Source organism: Antedon bifida, chromosome 2 (genome assembly GCF_963402885.1).
Source record: "Antedon bifida chromosome 2, ecAntBifi1.1, whole genome shotgun sequence".
NCBI classification, from domain to species: Eukaryota; Metazoa; Echinodermata; class Crinoidea; order Comatulida; family Antedonidae; genus Antedon; species Antedon bifida.
Window position 1 is genome coordinate 24,548,886 of NC_136227.1, and position 26,809 is coordinate 24,575,694.

The window sequence follows — 26,809 nt, forward strand, 5'->3', positions numbered from 1 at the left end:
TGTACATATTTATATTCGCTCTAATGAAACATTTTACGCAAAAATTGTCGGAATTATGACATTTGATTTTGACCCTCAAATCTATTTCTCAATATTTTCATATAATGCAACTAAAATGTCTGTACACACTTTGTTTTGGCCTCAAATGACCCAGATACAGGTTTTCTATAGCCAGCATAGAACTGTTTAGTAATTCTCAAAATCACACCTCTGTTACTTCGCTTGAAAGTATGCAAATTAATAGTACAAGAAAGTTGCCATATCTCTATCGGTCATTAGCGTTTTCAACATACATAAGGCAATTCACTGTAATTTGCGTATTTCATATAGCTTGTACTACTAATTTGCATACTTTCGGGGTGCTTGACTTATACTGGCTATATAAAACCTGTATCCGAGTCATTTGAGGCCAAAACAAAGTCTGTACATACATTTTAGTTGCATTATATGCAAATATTGAGAAATAATAATAATAATTATAATATTAAAGATGTATTGTCCCTTGAAACACAAAAAAATGAAGGTCAAAATATTCTAAATTTAAATTGGCCAGATCAAAGTAATATTAAAGTTATTCACTTTATTAAGTCGAAAGTTCAAGCCAAAAGCAACAAGTTTACGTAATTAACAGGTAAATTAGTTTGATTACATTTCGTCGCGAGCGAAAGTAAACAAAGATTTCAAACCATGAGCACGCATTATGCATATGCTAATTAGGATTGTTTACAACTCATCACGGTTGAGAAGGTATTTTCACACAGATCGTGAGGAAGTTTTATGATTATGCATACAGAGTAGCCAAACAAGCGCGTTACATTATGGGATATGTTTTGATCGAAAACTTTGACTGGAAGTCAAAGTAATTTTTTTAACAAAAAAACGTCTGTATTTCAGTTAAATGATTTTTTTTTCGACAAATTTTTGGTGATAGTTAATAACTATTATGATACTTCAAAATGACCCACCTTTTTTCGAAATCTGTTATTTTTTATTTTTTTGGAATTAGTCAAAGGGACAATACATCTTTAATATCCTGGATTTATATAACGCCTAATGTTGTGAAACCTCTAAGCGCTGTACATAAACTAATACGAAAAAAGGGAATTCCAACCATGCCAAAAAAAAACCCAAACCGAAGTAAAGAGATACGCCTTCGTCGCTGAGATATGGGAAGACTGTAACTTATTTATTTATTTATTCACCCCCTTATTTGCATATTTCATGTAATTTGTACTACTAATTAGCATAATTTTGAGGTGCATGACGAAGGCGTGATTTTGGGAATTACAAAGCGGTCCTATGCTGACTATAGGAAACATGTATCAGAGTTATTTGAGTCCAAAACAAAGTCTCTACAGACATTTTAGTCGCATTATGTATGCAAACATTGATAAATGGGGTCGAGGGTCAATTGTTGTATTTCCGGTCATTTTTTCGTAAAATGTTTTATTAGAGCGAATATAAATATGTACATTTTGAACAAGTTATTGAAAAAATCAACTCTCTAGCCTTAGTAGTTTTCGATATATAGGAACCTGTAATTTTACCCCCTAATTTGCATATTTTATGTAACTTGTACTAATAATTTGCATACTTTGGAGGTGAGTGATACAGGTGTGATTTTGAGATTTACTAAACAGTTCTATGTTGGCTATTATAAACCTGTATCTGAGTCATTTGAGGGCAAAACAAAGTCTCTACAGACATTTTAGTTTCATTATATATGCAATATTGAGAAATGGGGTCGAGGGTCAAATGTCATACTTCCGGTCAATTTTTTGTAAAATGTTTCATTGGAGCAAATATAAATATACATATTTTAAATATTTTAGTGAAAAAATCAACACTCTAGCATTAGTGGTTTTCGAGATATGGCAACGCTGTAATTTCACTCTCTAATTTGCATATTTAATATTACTTGTACTACTAATTTGCATACTTTCGAGGTGCATGACGAAGGTGTGATTTTGGGAATTATAATACAGTTCTATGGTGGCTATTGAAAAACAATATCCAAGTCATTGAGTCCAAAAAAAAGTCTCTACAGACATTTTAGTCACATTGTATATGCAAACATTGAGAAATGGGGTCGAAGGTCAAATGTTGTACTTCCGGTCATTTTATCGTAAAATGTTGCATTAGAGTAAATATAAATATATACATTTTGAATAAATCAGTGAAACAATCAACTCTCTCGGACTAGTAGTTTTTGAGATATGGTTACCCTGTAATTTCACCCTAATTTGCATATTTAAGCTAATTTGCATACCTTCGGGATGAGTGACAGAGGTGTGATGCTCAAATTTTCATCTCCATCTCCTCATCATATATGACCATTTAAAAAAAAAAATCTCTGTTTGCAATTTGTTTCACTTTGAGCTGTTTTTTTTGCTAGATTGACTAGCCTAATACCTGTATTCTTGAAAAAAATGCGTCAAGTTTAATCTAACTTTCTTCTTTCCAGTTTAGTCACTCACCGCTACATGAACACGTTAAGTTTGGCCGTGGTAATGTAGAGATAGTGAACAGTCTCATAGCTCACGGAGCATCAATCAGAGCAACTGACAAAGTAAATTACTCTTTTACAATGATTTAAAAATCAATAACGTAATTATTCGTATTAGTTAACACTATCAAGTGAATTTAAATTGTCTCCCGTTATAATCAAACCCTAGATTCGTTTATTGTGTTTTTCATTGGAATCAATGTATAGTTATTATCAAAGCAAAAATAAAATTTAAAATATATTAAAAATAGTGTAGCTGTAGCGTTTTAGATTGAACAAGAGCATAAATTAATACTTTTAAAATGTGTTCATTGCTAACCCTTCTGTATTATAATAATTAAAATCAGCAAGTTGTATTATTTTCTTAATACCAAGTATTTCTATATAATTTACATTCACTCTCAATGAACTACAAAATGAAATATAGAAAAGAAAAATATATAATATAATACTACCTGTTTTCTTGAAAAGTTTAATCTAACTTTCTTATTTCCAGGATGGAACCTCTACACCGCTACATAGACACGTTTGGCATGGCCGTGGTAATGTAGAGATAGTGAACAGTCTGATAGCTCACGGAGCATCAGTCACAGCAACAGACAATGTAAATTACTCTTTTACAATGATTTTAAAAATCAATAACGTAATTATTCGTATTAGTTAGCAATATAAGTTAATCTAAATGAGCTCCCGTATAAACTAACCTTGGATTTGTTTAATTTGTTTTCATATATAAGTATTTTAAATATCACAATAGCTGTCTCATTTAACAAGACGCTAATACCAATACTTTCAAATTTATGTTCATAACATCTCTCCACGTCCCAATTAAAATCAACTAGTTGTATTATTTACAGTACTGTTTTACTGTGGTCTATCGTAGACAATTAACTACATACTCCATTTACATGACAATTTCTTAACCATAGACCATCCAGACTATGATGCCGAACGAATAATGGCGCCTTTGTGTATGTTTTTAACTCATTATGCGTGCACATGGCTCATAATAATACGATGTGACCCCATTTACATTACTGAAGTCAATTTTTTACCCCAATTCAGATTTATCATCACACTTTCATTCTCTTATCGATAGACATATATGCTTGCAAACACGGATTCACAACCGTTGAACTCATTCCCGGCTGTCCAACCACCAGACGCATTTCCAGTTGCCTCCAGTTTAAATAATTAGACTTGTATAATCGCCTACACCCGCCACATTCCCGGGTGTGCGCTCGTCGGACCCATTCCCAGCCGCAAGTCCTGGCGATTTGGCTGGGATGATAATCAAAGTTACCTACTGAAAGACGAGTAGCCCACGCGAACAAATTATACAATAACTAGATTTGAACTCGTCACTTTGACGAGTTCGGGTTATCCGCGCAAACGCAACATGCACATACTTAACCATATGAACCTCGACAATTATTATGCCATCCTATGACATGAAATAAATATGTTTACAGTGCTGAATTGTACCTATTTTGTAGCATACACCATATTACAGTATTTACAGAATACACTGTATATGTTATACAGTGTAGCATAGACGAAATTACGAGACCCATCTTTTAAATCCAATTATTAACACGATGACGTCATCAAATCGACATATAAAGATAACAATTTTAGAAGATAATTATCTAAATAATTACATTAATAATTTAAGAAATTTGAATACGTAAAATATAGATGCGCGCTCTTTTAAATGTGATGAACTATGATGCAAAATATCAAAATACGACTTTTTGTATTCAACTGGCCATATGATGACGTCACAACATCTGATTGGCAAAATATTCACATGAATTTATATCTACAATCCAATAGCTTCCAGAAAACGTTTTAATCATGATGATCACTTTTTATTCTGACGAGCTATAACAGATTGAAATTTACTGTAAAGATGAAAATAGGTGACCCACTTATTTACATTTTTAGACATGATGATGTCATAAAAAAATAAAATATTTTTAAGTCATGCGAAAGATAGTTGATTGACCTAGACAGTATTAAAATATCTGAGGAAATGGAATACGTATAAGCGAGATGCGCTCTATTTAATGTGATGAGCAATAACGAAAGAGTAAAAAATCCTATATTTTACATTCGTGTGGCCATACGATGACGTCATAACACCCGAGGGGTAAAGATTCTGCATGAATTCATATCTACAACATATCTGCTTACATATTAAATTAAAAAAATTGGGGGTCATGGATGATCCTGAGGAGCTATAATGGATTCAAAATAGGCATAATTTTGACAATATTTTGTCATTTTTGCAACTAAAACGTGCGCAAATTGTCTAAATCAACGTGTTCGTATGACGTCATTTTAATTTGAAATGATGTCAATCTTTTTTAAAATAACTAGGAAAGACTGTAAAATCTTAATTCAAGAGAAAAACACATGATTTTCATGCTCCGTGCGCACCTTACGCGTATTTTTTTTCGCGCGCGTGGGAATTTTTGACATGCTCAAAATGTCATGATCAGCGTAGAAAGTTGATTAGAAATTAATTTTGCGCATTTTGAAATTTTAAATGCGCGTGCGCGCGTAACTTCTTGTGAAACATGTCATTTTTAATCCATAGAAAGTTCGCCCTTGATATGACTTAAATTTTCACCAAGTGTCAATACAAAATGACTTTTGGTTTATAATCTATGATCAATCATTAAAATTCATAAAATCGCACGTAACTTACGCTGCGCGACTCTAACGTCATATAACGAAATTTCTTGCACATCTACAGCTACAGGTCAATCTTATGACAAAGTTATGCAATCTTATGTTGACCATAATTAGAGATACGCTGCGAACAAAATTCCGGGAAAGAAAGAAGAATAACAAAGAAGATGAAGATGAAAAAAAAGATATTTACAATCACATGGGTTATCCTGCAACTAAGTTGCGGATAACCAACTAGATGCAGCAGTTAATTGGTTATCCGCACTTGGCGGATAACCCCTTGTTATTGTCAGGATATTTTTTTTTTCTTTTTTTTTTTTTTTGGTTATCCGCAACTTAGAAGTTGCGGATAACCCTTGTGATTGTAAATATCTTTTTTTTTTTTCATCTTCTTTGTTCTTCTTTCTTTCCCGGAATTTTGTTGCATGCATATCTCTCATCCTTGTCAACATAACATTGTATAACTTTGTCAAAAGATTGACCTGTAGCTGTAGATGTGCAAGAAACTTCGTTATATGACGTTAGAGTCGCGCAGCGTAAGTTACGCGCAATTTTATGAATTTCAATGGTTGATCATAGATTATAAACCAAAAGTCATTTTGTATTGACACTTGGTGAAAATTTAAGTCATATCATGGGAAAACTTTCTATGGATTAAAAATAGCATGTTTCACAAGAAGTTACGCGCGCACGCGCATTTAAAATTTCAAAATGCGCAAAATTAATTTCTAATCAACTTTCTACGCTGATCATGACATTTTGAACATGTCAAAAATTCCCACGCGCGCGAAAAAAATTACGCGTAAGGTGCGCACGGAGCATGAAAATCATGTGTTTTTTTCTTGAATTATGATTTTACAGCCTTTCTTAGTCATTTTAAAAAAGATTTACATCATTTCAAATTAAAATGACGTCATACGAACACGTTGATTTAGACCATTTGCGTGCGTTTTAGTTGCAAAAGTGACAACATATTGTCAAAATTAAGCCTATTTTTAATCTATTATAGCTCCTCAGGATCATCCACGACCCCCAATTTTTTTAATTTAATATGAATGCAGATATGTTGTAGATATGAATTCATGCAGAACCTTTACCACTCGGATGTTATGACGTCATCGTATGGCCACACGAATGTAAAATATAGGATTTTTTACTCTTTCGTTATTGCTCATCAAATTCAACAAAGCGCTTCTCGGTTATAGGTATTCCATTTCCCCCGAAATTTTAATATTGTCTACGTTAATCAACTATCTTTTGCATGAATTAAAAATATTTTAATTTTTATGACGTCATCATGTCTAAAAACGTAAATAACGTGGGTCACTTATTTTCATCTTTACAGTAAATTTCAATCTGTTATAGCTCGTCAGAATAAAAAGTGATAATCATGATTAAAACGTTTTCTGGAAGCTATTGGATTGTAGATACGAATTGATGTGAATATTTTGCCAATCAGATGTTGTGACGTCATCATATGGCCAGTTGAATTCAAAAAGTCATATTTTCATCTCCTGCGTAAAAGTTCATTGCGTTTAAACGAGAGCGCATCTCACTTTTACGTGCCCAAAATTCTTCAAATTTGTTTTAATGTAAATTTTTAGATAATTATCTTCTAAAATTGTTATCTTTATATGTCAATTTGATGACGTCATCGTGTTAAAAATTGGATTTAAAAGATGGGTCTCGTAATTTTGTCTATGCTACACTGTATATAACATATACAGTTTATTCTGTAAAATACTGTAATATGGTGTATGCTACATAATAGGTACAATTCAGCACTGTAAACATATTTATTTCATGTCATATAGGATGGCATAATAATTGTCGAGGTTCATATAGTTAAGTATGTGCATGTTGCGTTTGCGCGGATAACCCGAACTCGTCAAAGTGACGAGTTCAAATCTAGTTTTTCTATATTCTTCTTTCTTTCCACGAATTTTGTTGCACGCATATCTCTAATTCTGGCCAACATTAGATTGTATAACTTTGTCATATGATTGACCTGTAGCTGTAAATGTGCAAGAAACTTTGTTTTATGAATTTCGAGTCGCGCAGCGCAAGTTACGCGCAATTTTATGAATTTCAATGATTGATCATAGATTAAAAACCAAAAGTAATTTTGTATTGAAACTTTGTGAAAATTTAAGTCATACCATGCGCAAACTTTCTATGGATTAAAAATGGCATGTTTCATAGAAAGTTACGCGCGCACGCGCGTTTAAAATTTCAAAATGCAAAAAATCAATTTCTAATCAACTTTCTACGCGTTTCATGTCATTTTGAGCATTTCAAAAATTCAGACGTGTGCGCAATTTTTTGTGCGCACGTAGCGCAACATCATTTTTTTTTTGCTTGATTTTTGTTTTTTCAACCTTTTCTAGTAATTTTACCAACTTTCAAACAATTTTGACTTAAAATCACGTCATACGAGCACGTTAAATTGAACAATTTGCGCGCGTTTTTGATGAAAAAGTTCAAAAATTTGTCAAATTATGCCTTTTTTAAAAATGTCATAGATTTCAAACTACGTGGTGACATTTTTTAAAATTACAGATTCTGGAAGTTGATGAGTTGTAGATATCAAATCATGAATCAATATGGCTAACCGGACATTGTGACGTCATCGTATGGCCACTTGAATATAAAATATATGATTTTTGTATCTTTCGTCATAGCTTATCACATTTAATAGAGCGCATCTCCACTAATATCCGTATTCCATTTCCCCATTTTTTTTTATATTGTCTAGGTCAATAAATTAACATTCGCATGATTCACCATTTTTAAAATTGTGATGACGTCATCATGTTCAAAAGCGTAAATAACTTTGATCACTTATTTTTACCTATACGGCACTGTATGTAGTATGTATACAGTATATAGTGTATACTGTATATACTTAGACGTGACACAAAATAGAGAGCACACTGAAATTGTTTTAATGGCATAATCGTTTTTCTGTTTGCAATATTCTAACGTATGACGTGGCCTTTGCGCTGCGGATAACCTAACTCGTCCGTAGTGACGAGTTCAAATCTAGTTGCTTGTTGTAATTGTAGGAGTAGAACGAATACAATCTTAAATGTGTTTAAACCTTAATGCTAGTATCTAAAGTGTAAAATGTATATTATAATACATAAAACTTTCTGCTTTCCAGGAGGGAAACACACCGCTACATGAACACGTTGGGTCTGGCAATGGTAATTTAGAAATAGTGAACAGTCTCATAGCTCATGGAGCATCACTTAAAGCAAGAAACAAGGTACCGTCAATTAATGCAAAATTGCATTTGCATTTTTAATTGTGCTTCTTAAGCAAACCATTACGCCTATATCCAAGGTATACTCTTATTGTGATTAGGAGTATGTTATCAACTTCAAATTATTTTGTACACACAGTAATCATCATCTTGATGGAGCCAAAGAATATCAGAAAGGGCGACAATTATTTAAAGCCATTATTTTAGCATGGTGGTAAAATATCATAGATGCGATAATTAACATGTACATTTAATCAGTATCCCTATTCTTTTTTAATATTTTTCAATAGCATTTTTTAAGTGTATTCAATCACATTAAACATTAAATGATAGAGCAGTTAATGATGTTGTTGGTTATTGCAAAGGTAGGTCTACTCAGATTGTGTCATATTAACTTATGAATGTGTTTTTATTACAATCCAGATTACGTAAATTTCTAGTACTAGATGGTATCTAGGTCGTGCCCACAGATGTTTCTTGAATACATAGTAATGTTCAGCGTTAAAAAAATGGCGATTTCAAATGTGTATCGCAGGACCAATTTCGTTTACAGGAACGAATAAATAGACACGGTGATTTATGTACTCAACTATAATTAGCACCCTAGGAATTACTTCTGAAAGAGGAACTTGTCACAAAATGAGAACAATATTAATTGTTTGAGTCAAATTTAAACAAACTTAATTTGTGTTTTGTATGTAACATTAGGGTTGTGGGATGGGGAATAGGATGAGTGCAAAGAGGGACAATTTTAAATATATTCTTTATCCATTCAGTAACGAAATATTAATTATTTTCATGTTTTACAAATAATATACAACTAAACACAGTAAAACATTGCGATGTAATACTTTGTTAAAAATCTCACCATCATAGTCAATTGAAATAGTACAGCACATGTAATGATACACAAGTACGACGTTTATTTTTTTTTTGTAATGACAGTATTAATTAATACAAAAGTTGAGAAGCAACTGTCAGTAATAAAGTTTATTTGTATAGGCCTATGTGTTTATATAATGTAAAACAGTTTGTGAAAAACAATTTTATTCGGGGAAAATCGTAAGTTCGCTTTAATTGTCAATAAATAAACAATTATCTAATTCAACTTAATTATTAAGGCTAATTCATTCATTCATTCAATCTTTTATTTCGGAATCTCTGGTCCATAGAAAGTAAAAATTACATATAAATGAAATAAAATAAACGAGACTAATTACTACTACTCATCTCAGGATGGCATTCCACCTTCAATTGTTTCTTAGAGCCAATTCATACTTTAACTTGGTTCCTTAAGCCACCAAAGTAGGCCTAGTTCTGCGTTTAGGTCATGTACTGTAGGCCTATCCTATACTGGCATTACAACGATACTCATGCCATTGAGGGGGTGGGTGGTGGTGTGGGAGGTGGTTTAACTGCAATAAAGTTGATTGTTCAGATATAGACGGCGACTGAAAACGCTAGCTCATTATCTGCTAAAAAAATACCTATATCCAACCTCCGCAGCACAGATTAAAAAAAATGGATCGAATTTCTGTTATGGGTGTACTTGCCTTTTATGTTATTACGAGGGAATAGACAATTATGGAAGAGAGATTGGAATGATCCATTTATCGCAAATCAATACATTTGTTTAAACGTATATTAAATCTATTAAAATAGTATTTTTAAAAGAAAATCCGCCTGTCTTCAACATTATGATGCTGTACTCGAGCTGTTCAACCGGTTTTCAGCTAATAAAAACAATTATCGTAGGAGGAGATATTATTGTGTGCGGGTATTTTTTAAGATGACATCCATTAGACAGTGTGTACACCCCTATTTGAGGCAAATCGTTAAACCTAAATTCGTTTTAATTGTCAATAACTAATTATCTAACTCAATTTAATTAGTAAACAGGGTTACATCAGGTGGTTAAAATCAGTACCGAAAGTATGAACCAACTTTATATACCATCGAGTAAAAAGTCTAGAAGTAAGGCGCGATTTACCGAATTTTGCCCTTATTTTTCATTTCATTTTTCATTTCATTTCATTCATTTTATTCATAAAAAAAAAACATAAAAATTATAAAACATAAAATGCATAAAAGATGAAAAGGATCAACAACAAAAAGCTAAAAGCTTGTACAAGGTTGAAGACCTAAAAACACTAAACAGCTAAAACTATACAAGGATATATACAATATATTAATATATATATAAAATAACATTGACATCGGCAGAAATTAAGATTTGTACTTATTAATTAGATTCAATTTATACAATTTTTTAAAAACATTGATGGATTTTGCATTTTTAAAAGTCATATCTAAGTTGTTCCAGACATGAGGACCCGAAACAGCAATACTAGGCCTATGACTTGTAGAAACTAGTCTTCGAAGAGGAGGTCGAAGTTTACATTTTCCTCTAGTATTGTACTTATGACCATTACCATCAGTAAAATTTTTAAGGTTTAAAAATCGTAAATCAGGATTATTCAATATTCGGAACATAAAAATGCCAATTTGGTAATTATGAATATCGTCAATTTTTAATACATTATGTATGTGGAAGAGATGACTTGTTGGTGCACAATAATCAGACCAAGTTATAGCTCTTATCGCTTTTTTCTGGAGTTTAACGCGTTTATCAGTATAAGAAGCATATGAATTAAACCAAATAATGTTACAATAGCTGATAAGAGGTTGCATAAGTGACTTATAGATTGAAAGGAGTGACGAATTTTGAAAAGTAAACTAACATATTTAGATATTTTTGAAGCAGTGAGATCAATATGAGTTTTAAAATTAACAAATTCGTCAACAAAGACTCCTAAAAACTTATAGTAATTTGTTTGGGATATAGATTTATCAGCAATTTTAATGGATATTATTAACATTAATTTTATTACACCTAAGCCATTTATCAATTTTAATAAGTTCAGAATTAACAATATCAATAAGTGTATTCAAATTGGGGTTTGATGAGAACAGATTTGTATCGTCAGCGAATAAAGTCATGTTTAAATATCATTTGTATATATGATAAATAATAATGGCCCAAGAATACTTCCTTGGGGTATTCCATAATTATTAGTTGTGTGTTCAGAAGAAATTCCGTTAATGACTGTATATTGCCTTCTTCCATATATAGTTTTTAAACCAAGGTAGTGCAGACCCCCTAATACCATAGTTTTCAAGTTTCCATAATAAAATGGAATGGTCAATCGTGTCGAAAGCCTTACTCAGGTCAATAAATATTCCAATAGCAGTATCTCTTCTATCTAAGGCAGCTTGTACTTTTTCAATAAGATTAAGTATAGCCATAAACGTTGAACTTTTTTTAAGAAACCCATATTGTTCTTTGTGGATGATTGCAAATTTATTTAAAAAGGAATACAAACGGTTATAAACAATACGTTATAAGATTTTTGATAGAGCAGGTAAAATGGATATTGGACGATAATTATTAAACATGTTTTTATCACCAGACTAAAATAGAGGAAATATCCTTGCTATTTTGCTTAGCTCAGGTACAACACCACTTTCAAGTGATAAATTAAAGATGTATGATAAAGGTGACGCTACATATGGAATAATATTAAGTAATTTACTGCTAATTTCATCAATGCCTTCAGAGTTAGATGGTTTCCTTTTTATTAACAATAGAAATAATTTCTAAATCATCAGTGGGCTTAAAATAAATTGAATTTGGAAAATTGCCATTAAGGTATTGCTTGTAGTTTTTATTTACAGGCAAGACAATATTTTTGGCAAAAGTTTCTCCTACTTCATTGAAGTGTTTATTAATATTATTGACAATATCTACTTTGTTATGACCTTCAGAGTCAGGTAAGACAGTAACATGTTTCTTTCTGCCGAGCACATCATTAATAATTGACCAAGTCTGCTTTGCGTCATTAGAAGCATTAAATAAAATACGAGAATAATAATTACGTTTACTAATTCTGATTAGATTAGTATTAAGCATATTTCTATATTTCTTAAATTTTGATATATTTAATTGTGTTGGGGATTTTAAATGTTTTTTATATAATACATTTTTTTATTGATTGACTTAAGAATACCTCTAGTAATCCATGGTTTTTTTATATGATTTTTTCTTGGTTTAGGTGTTTTAGATGGAATAGTTTGTTCAATCGCATCTTGTATTTATTTAATAAACATATTATAACTAGTATTAGTGTCATTTGAATTGGGTCATTCCATGTCAAATCACCCAATGGGTTAAACCCTACTTTCTTCAAATTTGATCAAATTTGGTTTTTGAGTTATTTTTAGCTAAAAAACCCGAAATTTTTAATTTGAGCGCCTTACGACCAACGGTTAGCGCGCCGTCGTTTCGAGATTTTGCGCAAAATCGACGCGGCGGGCTATATTTAAATGACCGTATCTTCGTAATGTGTGGACCGATTTTGTTGTGACAGGTATCTTTGGAAAGCTAATTGTTAAAGCTATCCAAATCTTCTATTTACTTTTGAGATAGAACTATTTAAAAGATGTATAACTTATTCTATTCCATTTGACCTAGGATTTGACCTTGTGGGACAAATGTTTTTTAGATGACATTTTGTAAAAAGTATCTCCTACATGATATTTACATCATATAAAAAAATTGAAGATAAATTATTTTTTGTTTGCTTTCTAGCTCATTTCTAAGTTGGCTTACTTCAACAATTCTGGTATTTCTATACAGTGTAGATGTATTGTCGACATTATATCACTACCAAATTTACCTCTTAATATTATGGGTGTCACTGTCAGATTTTTTAAGACTATAACAATGCTTTAATTATAGTTTCATGCTCCATACAAAATAATTTAACTTAAGTAACGTCTTAAAAATGCATAAAATGCATTTATATTGCATTTTTTATTTAAAAAAAAGTTAAATTGTAGTAACGTTTTAAAATTGCATAAAATGGCAGCTAGACGGCATGGACTGGGGCAAGTGGTATTTTTATACAATGACTGGACCCTACTTGCCCCAACCAATGTATCGTCACCCCGGTCCATGCCGTTTATAACGTAATTATAGCACTATAAATCATGCGTTTATATTGCATTTTTTATAAAAACGTAAAATTGTAGTAACGTTTTAAAATTGCATCAACTAGCAGCTAGACGGCATGGACCGGAGCAAGTGGTTTTTTTCTGAAATGACTGGACCCTACTTGCCCCTACCCATGTATCGTCACCCCGGTCCATGCCGTTTATAACGTAATTATAGCCCTATAAATAATGCGGTTATATTATATATTGCATTTTTTATAAAAACGTTAAATTGTAGTAACGTTTTAAAATTGCACAAAATGACAGCTAGACGGCATGGACCGGGGAAAGTGGTATTCTTCTGAAATAACTGGACCCTATTTGCCCCAACCCACGTATCGTCACCCCGGTCTATACCATTTATAACGTAATTATAGCCTAATTATGAGTGAAAAAATAAGTGAACAAAATACAATGAACAAAAATGTGAAATAATGATGAACAGCAAAGAACAATCAATGTTTTCAAAGTTATTATCAGACTAAGAATGATTAAATTTGCTTGAAAGTGTGAAAAGAGTGCCATAAACTGATGGTACATCCTTGGCTAACCACATGGGATAATCAAATGGTGTACAGATGTTTACCTAAGTAATAATTATTTTGTATGGAGCATGAAAATAGAATTAAAGCATTGTTATAGTCTTAAATAATCTGACAGTGACACCCATAGTATTAAGAGGTAAATTTGGTAGTGATATAATGTCGACAATACATCTACACTGTATAGAAATACCAGAATTGTTGTAGTAAGCCAACTTCGAAATAAGCTAGAAAGCAAACAAAAAATAATATCTCCAATTTTTTTATATTATGTAAATATCATGTAGGAGATAATTTTCACAAAATTTCATCTAAAAAAAATTTGTCCCACAAGGTCAAATGGTGTCAGATGAAATCGGTCGCGCTTGAAATCGGTCGCGTTTGAAATCGGTCACGATAAAATCAACTTCCGGTATTTTGTAAGGCGCGCCGCTAGAGCTATACTTTTGATTATTTCGGTCGCGTTTGAAATCGGTCGCGTTTGAAATCGGTCGTGCTATTTTGTATGGATCGAGCGGGATGCATGCTAGAGCGGGATATACATTTTTCGTTTATATAGGCCTAGATTTAATTGATATTTTTAGGAACTAGATTATTTATGTGGATATTTTTTACTTGGTAAATATATTTATTATTAATAATTAAATTAATTTTTTTGTTGTATTTCACAGGTCTCAGAGAAGGACTGTGTCTTTTCAAAATGGCCATTTCTAAACACGTTTAAATATTATATTAAGCATAATATTATATTAGGCATATAATAATTTACCTCTATTTATATGTACTGAATTAATATATTATATAGAGAGTCTGTCGTGTCTTTTATTATGCAAACAATTACGTATGGTTTTAGGATATTAATAAAATATATAGATAACATGCCGTTATAAATCAATCTACCGGCCTACAGTAGGACTATGATGTACAATGATAGATGTGAGAATAATAATGTATGGATAATAAAGGTGGACACGATTCTCAAAGAGGTAATCTGCACTGATATTTAAACATTTAGATTTACGAACGGCGTATGAATGTGAGACACTGAGTTGCACTTACTTAATTATTTACATTAAATGATTATTATAAATAAAGAAATAAAAGATATTCAAATTAAAATCTATAGTATCGCCTACGTATATACGTAAAATATATATAAATCATACTGTCAAATTATAGAAAAGGTGCTTTATTCGGAATTATTATGGATAAGCAAGCCTGTGAGCTACAGCGATTTTATTTGCTTTTGCTTATCCTTGCCTCCTTATATTTCCACGTTTCTTGATTTGGTTACCTATGTTTTAAATGTATTTCGATTTTAAAGGCTAACTAAAGAATTAATGAATGAACATGATCTCATAATTGCGTCGAGCATCTATAGCTCATTGGATCGTTTCACAAAAACACGTGCAGGAGTCCTATAGACGTTTCAAATGAATGGTTATTAGTAATAGACGTCATCTTTACCTCGCCATGGACAAAGATCGTACGTGTTTTGTCCATGATTTGACACACACACAAGTGCGTGTTTTTTAGAAAGGGGAAACCCCGTCAGCAAAATAACATATTGTTAGAGGAAACAGCTGCACCTCATAGAAGGCGCATCTCCAATATTCAGGGGTTTATTTCAGTAACTCGCCTTTTAAAGATCCGCATATAACGATCATTTTTTTACTAAAAACTATTTTAAACATTAGAAATAAAAATATACACGTGATTTGCCTCAACAATAATCATTATACACTTAATATTATCCTACATAACGGCTATAAATAAAATAGAAATAAAAATAAGGTGATCGAATAGTATGTTGTTAACGACATGGATATGATATAATCTGCCACAGTATGCATAAGTATAAAAATGGATACGCTTGCTTTATTATAAAAATTATTGTTTTTAAATAAATTGTTCTCTTTTACGTTTGTTTGCATAATAAAAGACACGACAGACGTATATTTTCTATAATTATAATAATTACAGTACATATAAATAGAGGTAAATTATTATATGCCTAATATAACATTAATATTTAAACGTGTTTAGAAATGGCCATTTTGAAAAGACACAGTCCTTCTCCGAGACCTGTGAAATACAAAAAATAAATTAATTTAATGATTGATAATAAATATTTATTAACCAAGTAAAAAATATCCACATAAATAATCTAGTTCCTAAAAAATATCAATTAAATCTATATAAACAAAAAATGTATATCCCGCTCTAGCATGCATCCCGCTCGATCCATACAAAATAGCGCGACCGATTTCAAATGCGACCGATATCATCAAAAGTATAGCTCTAGCGGCGCGCCATACAAAATACCTGAAGTTGATTTTATCGCGACCGATTTCAGATGCGACCGATTTCAGACGCGACCGATTTCATCGTAAACCGGTCAAATCCTAGGTCAAATGGAATAGAATATTAAGTTATACATCTTTTAAATAGTTCTATCTCAAAAGTAAATAGAAGATTTGGATAGCTTAAACAATTATCTTTCCAAAGATACCTGTCGCAACAAAATCGGTCCTCACATTACAGAGATACGGTCATTTAAATGTAGCCCGCCACGTCGATTTTACGCAAATTCACGAAGAAACGATGCTGCGTAGCGCGCGAACCGTTGGTCGTATGGCGCTCAAATTAAAAATTTCGGGTTTTTTGGCTAAAAATAACCCAAAAACCAAATTTGAGCAAATTTGAAGAAAGTAGGGTTTAAAATGTCATTTTTTTTGGGTGATTTGGTATGGAATGACCCAATTGTAAAGTGGATTCCAATTAATTTGCACAATTTTAGTAATAAGATCATTAATTGTAGTTTGATTAATGATTTTAAGTTTTGTAGATGATGCCGTGTTATGTAAGGGCATATTGAGATCATTAAAAAAAATATAAATGGTCAGTTATTTCAGATGTGATAATACCAGATTGTAATTGTTCAGGATTCAGATTTCTATAATTAGTTAAAATATTATCTATAAGTGTTGCAGTTGTTTCAGTTACACGAGTTGGATTGTTTATTAATGGAAAGTAAGAGGAAGATTCAATGGTATCAATAAAATGTTTTGGTATTAGCTGTATTTTTACTAATATCAATATTAAAATTGCCTAGGATAAAGCAGTGTTTATTTTCCTTATTAACTGCATGGAGGACCTTTTCAAGATTATCAGTAAAATCGGAGAGCTAGGAGGGCGGTAAATAATACCAACAATAATATTTTTAGTTTTTTGGGAAATTTCAGTGAAGAGCGAGTCGGATATATTATCATCTGTAGTCAAGTCAGGTCGTGATTTGAAATTTAAACTTTCTTTAACATATAGATTGACTCCACCTCCCTACCTTCTCTGTTTTTGTTTATCATATTGTAACCATCAAGTTCAAGATGATCAATATAGGTATTATCCTTAATCCATGTCTGTAAATCCTAAAATACTAAATTTGTGTCCAGAGTAAGATAATAGGGTTGATATTTCATCAAAATGAAGAGGCAGACTTCGAGAATTTAAATTACTAAATTACTAAATTTATCTAATCTATGGATTTCATTAGGTGCAATACGTATTATTAATGTTTGCATCATAGGCAGAGCAGACCTGGTCAATTACGTTATCATAAACGTTAAAAATGATTTAAAAACAAGACAGTTTGTTAAAAAAAATATAAATATATATACTACAACAACTAACTAAAAGGGAGTTAAAAAGTTCTAAACAAAGGTTAAAAAAAAAAAGTTCTTTAAAAAGTTTTAAAAGATTTTAAAAAAGTTCTTAAAAAGTTCAAAAATTCGAGATACACTAAGCTACAAATAAACGAATGATATTATGATTGATCAACACTGATTGTTTAAAAGTCTTCTAAGTCTTGCATTATCTGCTTCCTGTAATGACAACTTTTTTGTCCAAGTTCGATAAAACATGTATCCTACCATCCTGGGTCCACGTTGCCTTAATGTTTGTACTGAACATGCGCTTGACCTGCTTCAAAAGGCCAGAGCGTTTTATTGTCAAGTTTTCGTGAATGTACAATCTTGAGTTCTTTAGGTACTTCTTGGCTCTATTTATTATACCTCGTATCGTTTGTTATAGTTACTAAATTTGATTATAATACCTCTTGGGTTTTTATTGCGTACTGGACCGAGCCTATGGCTTCTATCAATGTCCTTAGGATGTACAGTAACAGATAGTTTATTAGAAATAATGTCAATTACCTTATTATCGGTATTTTCGTTTGTTTGCTCGGGAATGCCATATAAAATTAAGCAGTTCCGTCTGGAATATTGTTCAGATTCGTCCATGTCATCCTCCATGCTATCAATTGTGGCCTGGGCTATTTGCTCAGTTAAATCTGCAGCCAGTTGTGTATTAATCATTGTAGTAACCTTAGTAGCAATGTTAGACATCATATCCGAATTATCATTGAAAAAACTTTGTATTTGAGTGAGTATTATGTCCGCCAATTCACCGTCAACTAGGCCGCCATTATCCGCATTCTTCCTATCAAGGTTGGAATTCGCGCTATTTTCCTTTGTGCTGCATGGTGTCAGGTGATTGGTCCTTCTTCTCTTTAGTTGTTTTCGGCATAGCTGGGCTAGCTTCTCAAATGATTAAAAACGTATAAAAAACAAGAGTAAATATTCAGAAATATATAGCACAGGTAGAGAAACAATGTAAAGCAGAGTAAATTATTGTTGTATCAGTGAACAATCAAGTGAAATGAAGTAGCTTAGTGATAAACCCGGAGCTACGATTAGACACGTCCATTCAGCATGACGTTCAAATGTTCATATGTAAATTTATATATAGATTAGTAAAGTAACAGTGGATAATACTTTAATACATTTTTTGTATAGCGAGGACAAACACCAGCATCTGTTTTGAAGGATTATGATTATATCTCCAAAGAGAAGAAAAATAAGATATTGAAGTTACTTGACAGTAAGTTTGTATTAATACACTTTTCTTGAGTTTTTGCATCATGACTATTATTATTAAACTGTGTATTACTAATGACACACATTGAACATTGTACTGAACCTTTGAACTGTATGAATGTGACGAAGATGAGCTGTCATATTGACATTTTTAAAACTATGGCTTTGAATTGATTCTTAAGTGTAAAATATTTGTATTTGTTTTTGTATATTTTACATTTATTTTAAAGATGTATTGTCCCTTTGACTAATTCCAAAAAAATAAAAAATAACAGATTTCGAAAAAAGGTGGGTCATTTTGAAGTATCATAATAGTTATTAACTATCACCAAAAATTTGTCGAAAAAAAAATCATTTAACTGAAATACAGACGTTTTTTTGTTTAAAAAATAACTCTGACTTCCAGTCAAAGTTTTCGATCAAAACATACCCCATAATGAAACGCGCTTGTTTGGCTACTCTGTATGCATAACCATAAAACTTTCTCACGATCTGTGTGAAAATACCTTCTCAACCGTGACGAGTTGTAAACAATCCTAATTAGCATATGCATAATGCGTACTCGTGGTTTGAAATCTTTGTTTACTTTCGCTCGCAACGATTTTCCAGACGAAATGTAATCAAACTAATTTACCTGTTAATTACGTAAACTTGTTGCTTTTGGCTCGAATTTTCGACTTAAAGTGAATAACTTTAATATTACTTTGATATGGCCAATTTAAATTTAGAATATTTTGACCTTCATTTTTTTGTGTTTCAAGGGACAATACATCTTTAATTTCAATTTAGTTCCAGCTGAAATATTAGCTAGAGGTGAGAGCGCCATTAGATCATTTCAAAATGAACTTGAAAATGGTGAGATTGCAGTTGTAAATTCAAGATGTATGTTTCTCGGGAAAGAAGGTGCTGGAAAAACTAGTTGTGTAAAGGCCATGCTTGGACAAAGGTAACAAAAGAACAAAGTTATTTTATAAGGGAGATGCACCAATAAAATATACATGATCTTCATCAATATACAGTTGTTCAGTATACAAGTTGAATAGTGTTTTTACCATTACAATAGATGAAGTGCTCATTTATTTCAAATCGTGTATTCATGTTCTCTATAATTGTCATGGCATAACATTATCAGAAAATATACTAAAATCACTCTTTTGTTCTTTGAACCATTTAATAAACAACTTTATCTTTAATGCAATTGAAAACATTTAAAGAGTTGTTTGGTTTACCTTTTTTATAGTAAGTTTGGTGCTGAGTATTTTAATATATAAAATACAGAAATTGGCATTAGTGAGGTTCTTATTATAAATAGTTGATACCTGAAGTTTCGTGTTTGAGTAACGGGTTTTCATTCCTTTTCGAATAATAATAAATATTCGAAAAGGAATGAAAACCCGTTACTTAAACACGAAACTTCAGGTATCAACTATTTATAATAATGATTATGATGATGATGATTATAATGACGATGATGATGATGATAATGATGATGACGGTGACATATTGACGGTGATGGTGACGACGCTGTTTATGCAAATGCTGCTGCTGAAGGTTTCAGTTTGTTTTAAATATCTCATTTGCTTATTTACTTGTGTTTTTATTTTAAATATATTAATATTTTAAGATGAACTATTGGATACATTCTACTTTATTTAAATCCAACCTTTTAGAGTTCATTATTCATTATTATAGATTTAAATCCAACGAACCATCTACTGATGGTATTGTTATTACAACGACATTGTTTCAAGCAATTGGAAAAGACTGTGACAAGTGGAAGAAGGAAGATATCGACGGTAAGTTTGAAAAGAAGAATTCAACCATACCAAATGACACATTAACTGTTCGTTCAAAGTGGGCTGTCCCCACAAAAGAGAGAAACTCTCTCTTTCTTCTTCCTTCAATTCAACAAACGCATAATTGCCTGCTTTGGCCAATTTGTGTATAGAGATTAATTAGTATCATAATAAAGGTAAACACGTACCGGTAAGGTACATTGGAAATAATATTTTTATTAAATACTTAAATGCATTTTGGTCTGTAATTACATAAATGACCTACATATATTTATTTTATTTACAGGTGATGATGATGATTTGATGATATATCTCATTTCTCAAATTTTAGTATTTTAATTTATCTCTAGGATGTGTTTCGTACAATCTTATTTCACCTTGCTTTTTTTTAACAGTTATGGAGCTCAATAAGAAAATATTAGAAGATGCACTTGCAGAAAAACTTGCAACACAGTTAATAAAGGAAGAAATGGATGATGATGAAGGAAGTTCAGATATGTCAACATCTAAATCTCATTCCCAACTGGAATCATCAGCAATCTGTTATTTGGATCCAGTAAAAACAGGTATGATGAATACCTACAATAAATGCTATTACAAGGGTATTTTTATTATTCTAAACAAACTGTATTGGTGATCATAATCAAGTTAAGATGCACTCATACAATATAGAAACATACATAAAAGTGAAATGTTAGACATTCTATATATTGTATCAAAAATATATTATAATGAATTGCAGGAACATCCCAGAAAACGCCTGAACACATCACAGCAAAGATGGAAAAACAAACGTCAACTGAAACCAAATTCCATTTACAAGGTGCAGTTTCAACACCTTCAATATCTGATTTCGAATGTTCTATATCTTCTGACTCTGTGTTTTCAGTGGAAGGTTTGATTATTTTTTTAAATATTTTTGACGATCATTTTGCATTAAAAAGTGTGGTCGTTTCGCATATAATCACTTTACTAATAGGCCTAACAATTCATCGCACGAATTAATAAACAACAAATTATTTGCATGACAAGATCAAATTAGTAATTTCTTTTCTGAAGAAAAGTAAATAAACCATTTTAATGTAAATAATAAATTAATGTAGTGTATTATACATGCTGATACTGAAAGAAACACAAAATTAGCACACTATTACTTAATTATGAGTGTTGTTTATATTATTGTTTCATTATTATTAATAAAAAGTAGTACTTGTTCAACTGTGCAGTTTATACAGGCCTATAAGTAATATTTCAGTGCTCTAGTATTATGATATATAACAATTATATTCGTGATGAGTGCAACACAACACAAATAATCATTTTTGTTTTACATTTTCGCCGACAGAAAACTTAAGATTCAAGCATATTCAGCGAATATTTGAAGAGGCTGTAGTGGAAGAAAATACATCAAAGATGAAAGAAAGAACATCTTTCAACGAACTTACTTTAGGTGAGGCCTCTACATCTGATTCCAGAGAGTCTGATTACACGTCATTGGCAGTGGAATTGGCAAGAAAAGGTTGGACTCATTATTTGGTTTTCTTTCTATTTGATAAAATAATGTATGGCATTATACCATTATTATGAAACATTCTGGAAAATTTTGTTCTCAAAAAGTTAGTCCAACCAGGGAAGAGTGAGATTTCTTTTCTTGTTGCAAACAAATAAATGTATTTATTCGCTGCTCGTTCAATTCTTTAATCATCCAGACTGATGTATTTATTGTATACACTTTTTTACCCATTTTAACATTCACTATGTCTACTCACAACATATCAGACCAGTCCATCTATCCATATCCATATCGAATGTACACACACTCCATTGATTTGTAGTCATTATTTGAATTTAGAGAGTCAACTAAAAGAAAATCCGACAATTCCCGACTCCATTCAAAGAAAAGTTGTTGCTAAAATAAAAAAGCGAAGACAGAAAGATAGTTGGGCGATGAAAATGATTAGGAAATTTGTAAAAAGAAAAAGTGATGATTCAGAAAGTATTCCAAGTGACATAACTACTATATGGGACTACGCAGGTCAACTGGACTACTACATAACGCATAGGGTATGTTCCTATTTTGTTCTTTGCTATTACTTAAAAATGTATTGGTGCATGTTTAAAAAAAGGGCATTGATTTGCTTGTTTACGTATCTATTCTATTATACAGACCTTTAAATTATATTTTACAATTTTATTTGATTTATGTATTTTTTCTTTTGTTCATAGTTTTTGTTTTATATGTTAAATGATTATTAAAAAATAAAGAGATTTGCTCATAGTGACAGTACGACATTGTGTTGTGGTATAACATTTTCACTAAAGTATTATTGCATGTATCAATTAACACATCCCTAATAAATGACTTGGAGTATAAAAACAGTTATTATTATCTATTGTATTTTGTTTAGTTTTTCCTCACAAATAGAGTATCCTACTGTGTAGCGTTTAATGCGTGTGATAACTTGGATGAACCAGCTAATCCGCGAGATTCAATTACAGTAAGTGCCTACAGTACCTACTTATTTGCTCGAATACACTTTATTAAATATGCATATCTTTGTTATTTAAAATATATGTTAGCTTACTTTGTAAGAATTTTATTTGTGATTTTAGAGTACACTAGGAATGACCAATTTGGAAATGAATACGTTCTGGATAAGGTCCATTTATGAACATACTGTGGCACAACATGGTCCAGGAAGTCCCATTAATATTGATGGCAAGATCATCGAGTCACCTCCTATCTGTTTGGTTGCTACACATATGGACACATTTCGTAAAAAGTCAAAAACAAAAAATTGGATCAAGGTAACAGACATTAACATTAAATAAGCTTACAATTTTGCAACGGTATGTGGTATACACGGACAGGATTAAGGCTGAATTAGTTAAAACCGATACAGTGATGAAATATAAATAGCGTAGCCTACGGTCCTCAAATTAAATCGTGTATTAAGTTTAATTATCGGTTAGACTTATTCAAATCAGAATATGAAATAACAGTTTGTAAGAATAATTACATTCTTGTTGTTGTTATAGCATGTAATTATGAAAACACTTTTTATTAAAGGAAGTGGAGGATAAGTTTCGTAAAATGTTTGAAAAAATGGAAGGAATGCCATATGCCGACCATGTAGATCGTGAGATGTACATGGTTGATAACACTGTAAAATCGCATGAAGGTATAAAACAACTAAGGAGAAACGTTGGTCGTTACATGAAGGCCATGGTGAGAAGTGTTCCATTAAAATGGGTGGATTTGCAAGAACAGTTGCAAGAAATTGGACAAACAACACTGTGTATTACTTTTACTGAGGTAAGATTTTGTTTTTAATGTATAACCGTGAATTTTATGTTGTCACGACTGTAAATACAGATTTATAAAACACATAGAGTATGAACGCTAGTACAAAATAATTTATTATCTTATTAAAAATAGTGTACTATACGGTAACAATTATAATGTATAAGGTCATAATTTGAAGGTCACATTTATGTCTACAATGTAATGTAGCCAGGTTCGTTTGTTGAGCCAGCAAATTAATATTGCAATAGTAAATATAGATGTCTTGGCATTTTTTAGTATTTGGGAAGTCTTCATCATTATTGTTGAAGTTGTTGTTTGAGTTGTTCCCGCAAAACATGAACAACTAAGATTATTAATAAAATCACAACATTGAATTGGTTATTTCGTAATGTTAATAAAGTTATTTACTATCCTAAAAAAACTGAACAAAGATAATGTAAAACAAATATAAAAAATGCAACGAAACAGTTACATTTAACCAGAGATAGGCCTTCCCGACAATGCGCTTTCTGAAATGTCTAGTCAAGGTGCATAATGTTAGATAAAAATATGTTTTATTCAACAATAAGCTGTTTACAATTATTTTAAAGAAAAATAACAATATTTATTCACCAAATTCAATACATTCTATTTTGTTATTAATTTGCATTAGACATCTAAAATCGGCACTGAATGTGGAATTTCAAAAGATGGGCTATCCACTGCCATAGCGTACCTGAATGACATTGGAGTTATCATGTATTCAAGTACTAATAAGAAACTAAGAAACACAGTGATAACAAATCTTTACATGATGATTGAAATGGTGACAAAAGTGATCACAGTAGTTCAACCAACTATTGAAGTGGTAAGTAGATAAGGTTAGCAAAATAATTGTCACAAAACAATGTGGATATAAAACGAATTACTTGTTTTGATGAAAATGTATTGCACTTTTATAGTGTACTGTATGTATAAGTTTTTATTATTTTCTCTATTATTTGGTAACAGAAAGAACTAAGAATGCTATGGAATAAGCTTAACAAGGAAGGAATACTTGAGGAAAAATTGCTACGGCATTTATGGAAAGATGAATTACAGGAAGATTCAAAGCGTTTTGAAATCTTTACTGAAGTGATGAAAACATTTGGTTTGCTCTATGAGAAATTAGAAGTAGGTTAAGCATCTTGGCTTTTGATTAGATATGAGATTATTTTAGTAGGCCTGTTCCAAATCGATGTTACTTTTTCATAACACTATAATTCAATTTTTTTTTACATCAGCACGGAAGCGAAGATAACCGGATGTTCCTTGTTCCATCTCGAATGCAAAACACGAAAGAGAGCCTGAAAGTTGAAAAAGACGAGAAACATACGGTGTCGATGTATCTTACACCTACTGATTTTCTGCCTAATGCTGTGTACAATACATTAGTTGTTGCGTTTCTGTATTTAATGGAGAGCAAAGGTAGACTATGCGATCCAGTTGTATTTCAAAATCGTAGTGATTTTGACTTTGGAGATCATGAGGTTCGTTTAGGTGCCGTGAAAATCGAGCATCAAAATGAAAACAGGCATGCGTTGAAGGTATGAATATTCATTTAAGTTAGCTAGCATAGCATTAGCAAAATAATAAACGAATGCAAAATTATCATTTATTTCGGATTATGTTCTGCAATTTAGTCTCTTTTAAGGACGTTTATCCAGTTATAGAAACAACGTGACTACAGAGAATGAGATTTAAGAGCTGGGATTTAAAAAATTAGAACATGTTTATATTCCAATAATATGTATTCATTTGAGTTTCTTTCTTGAGATTTTTTTTAATATTTTTTCTTAATATGTTTGTGTCGAGCTTGTGGTAATTTTCTGAATGATTCTAAACGTCAAATGATATTCACCCGATAAATGTAATGCAAAAGTAGACGTAAGCAGTCTGAGTGAGATGTAAAATGTATGTTAAGTATTTTAATAAATAAATACATCTTTTTTATCAGCTCGAAATATCCCATCGAATTGAAGTTGACGAAAATGACATAGAAGTAATATATGAACCAAACCCGAGCTTGTGCATGGAGGTAAAGATTCTTAAAGATTTTAATTTAATAGCTTACCTGAATGCAATTATGTAAAACGTTTACTTCAAATTATTTATTATTTGTTGTAGATATTAAGCTATTTAAAGCTTCAACTAAAGACTGTGCTGAAAACTAATGAAGGAATTGGTTACAACCTACGTGTGTTGTGTATCGCCTGTCATCCAGAGCACATTCATTTACACGATCTGGAAGAGTGTTTAAAAGAAGGAAGCAAAGTCGTTCCATGTGGCAAGAAGTCCATGAAAACAGATCGCTTAAAATGCTTTTTTTTGGAAGGTTAGTTTACACATTCATAAACAGAGTCTTTAATTAAAAATTTAATAATATGTATGTATTTCGTATTTAAATATAATAAATAATACAAATAAAAAATAAAATACTCATATACATTATTAAAAATAAATATATAAATTGTATACATTGAGTATCTTATAATGATAATGTGCAAAACGTTTGAAGATATTAAATAAAACATTATTGTTGCAATTATCATTTCATTTCCAGGCAGAAGTAATGTAAAGCCAGCACCAATTCACACAGGTAAATTTGACACCAACGCACCATGCATGATAGGAAAGTGAATTTAATTGTCTAATGGTATTCAATAGTTTTTTAATGTAAACAAAAGTGTAA

General features: G+C 31.4%; 2 protein-coding genes across 2 annotated transcripts in view; both read left to right on the forward strand.

Annotated features, from left to right (window-relative positions):
* LOC144858731 (uncharacterized) overlaps positions 1-26,809 on the forward strand; it is a 103,111-nt gene that overhangs the window by 26,632 nt on the left and 49,670 nt on the right. Inside the window, exons 7-16 of the mRNA XM_078714832.1 lie at positions 22,645-22,856; positions 23,201-23,290; positions 23,406-23,600; positions 23,863-24,108; positions 24,752-24,946; positions 25,090-25,251; positions 25,362-25,664; positions 26,075-26,155; positions 26,245-26,452; positions 26,681-26,716. Of these exons, the coding sequence (XP_078570958.1) occupies positions 22,645-22,856; positions 23,201-23,290; positions 23,406-23,600; positions 23,863-24,108; positions 24,752-24,946; positions 25,090-25,251; positions 25,362-25,664; positions 26,075-26,155; positions 26,245-26,452; positions 26,681-26,716 (1,728 nt within the window). The remainder of the gene's footprint in view (positions 1-22,644; positions 22,857-23,200; positions 23,291-23,405; positions 23,601-23,862; positions 24,109-24,751; positions 24,947-25,089; positions 25,252-25,361; positions 25,665-26,074; positions 26,156-26,244; positions 26,453-26,680; positions 26,717-26,809) is intronic.
* Positions 18,652-22,432, forward strand: LOC144834534 (uncharacterized). The gene is made up of 7 exons (XM_078689371.1): positions 18,652-19,000; positions 19,786-19,942; positions 20,689-20,792; positions 21,188-21,358; positions 21,535-21,687; positions 22,138-22,311; positions 22,410-22,432. The coding sequence occupies exons 2-7, from the start codon at positions 19,881-19,883 to the stop codon at positions 22,430-22,432; spliced, it is 687 nt and encodes a 228-aa protein (XP_078545497.1). The 5' UTR covers positions 18,652-19,000; positions 19,786-19,880.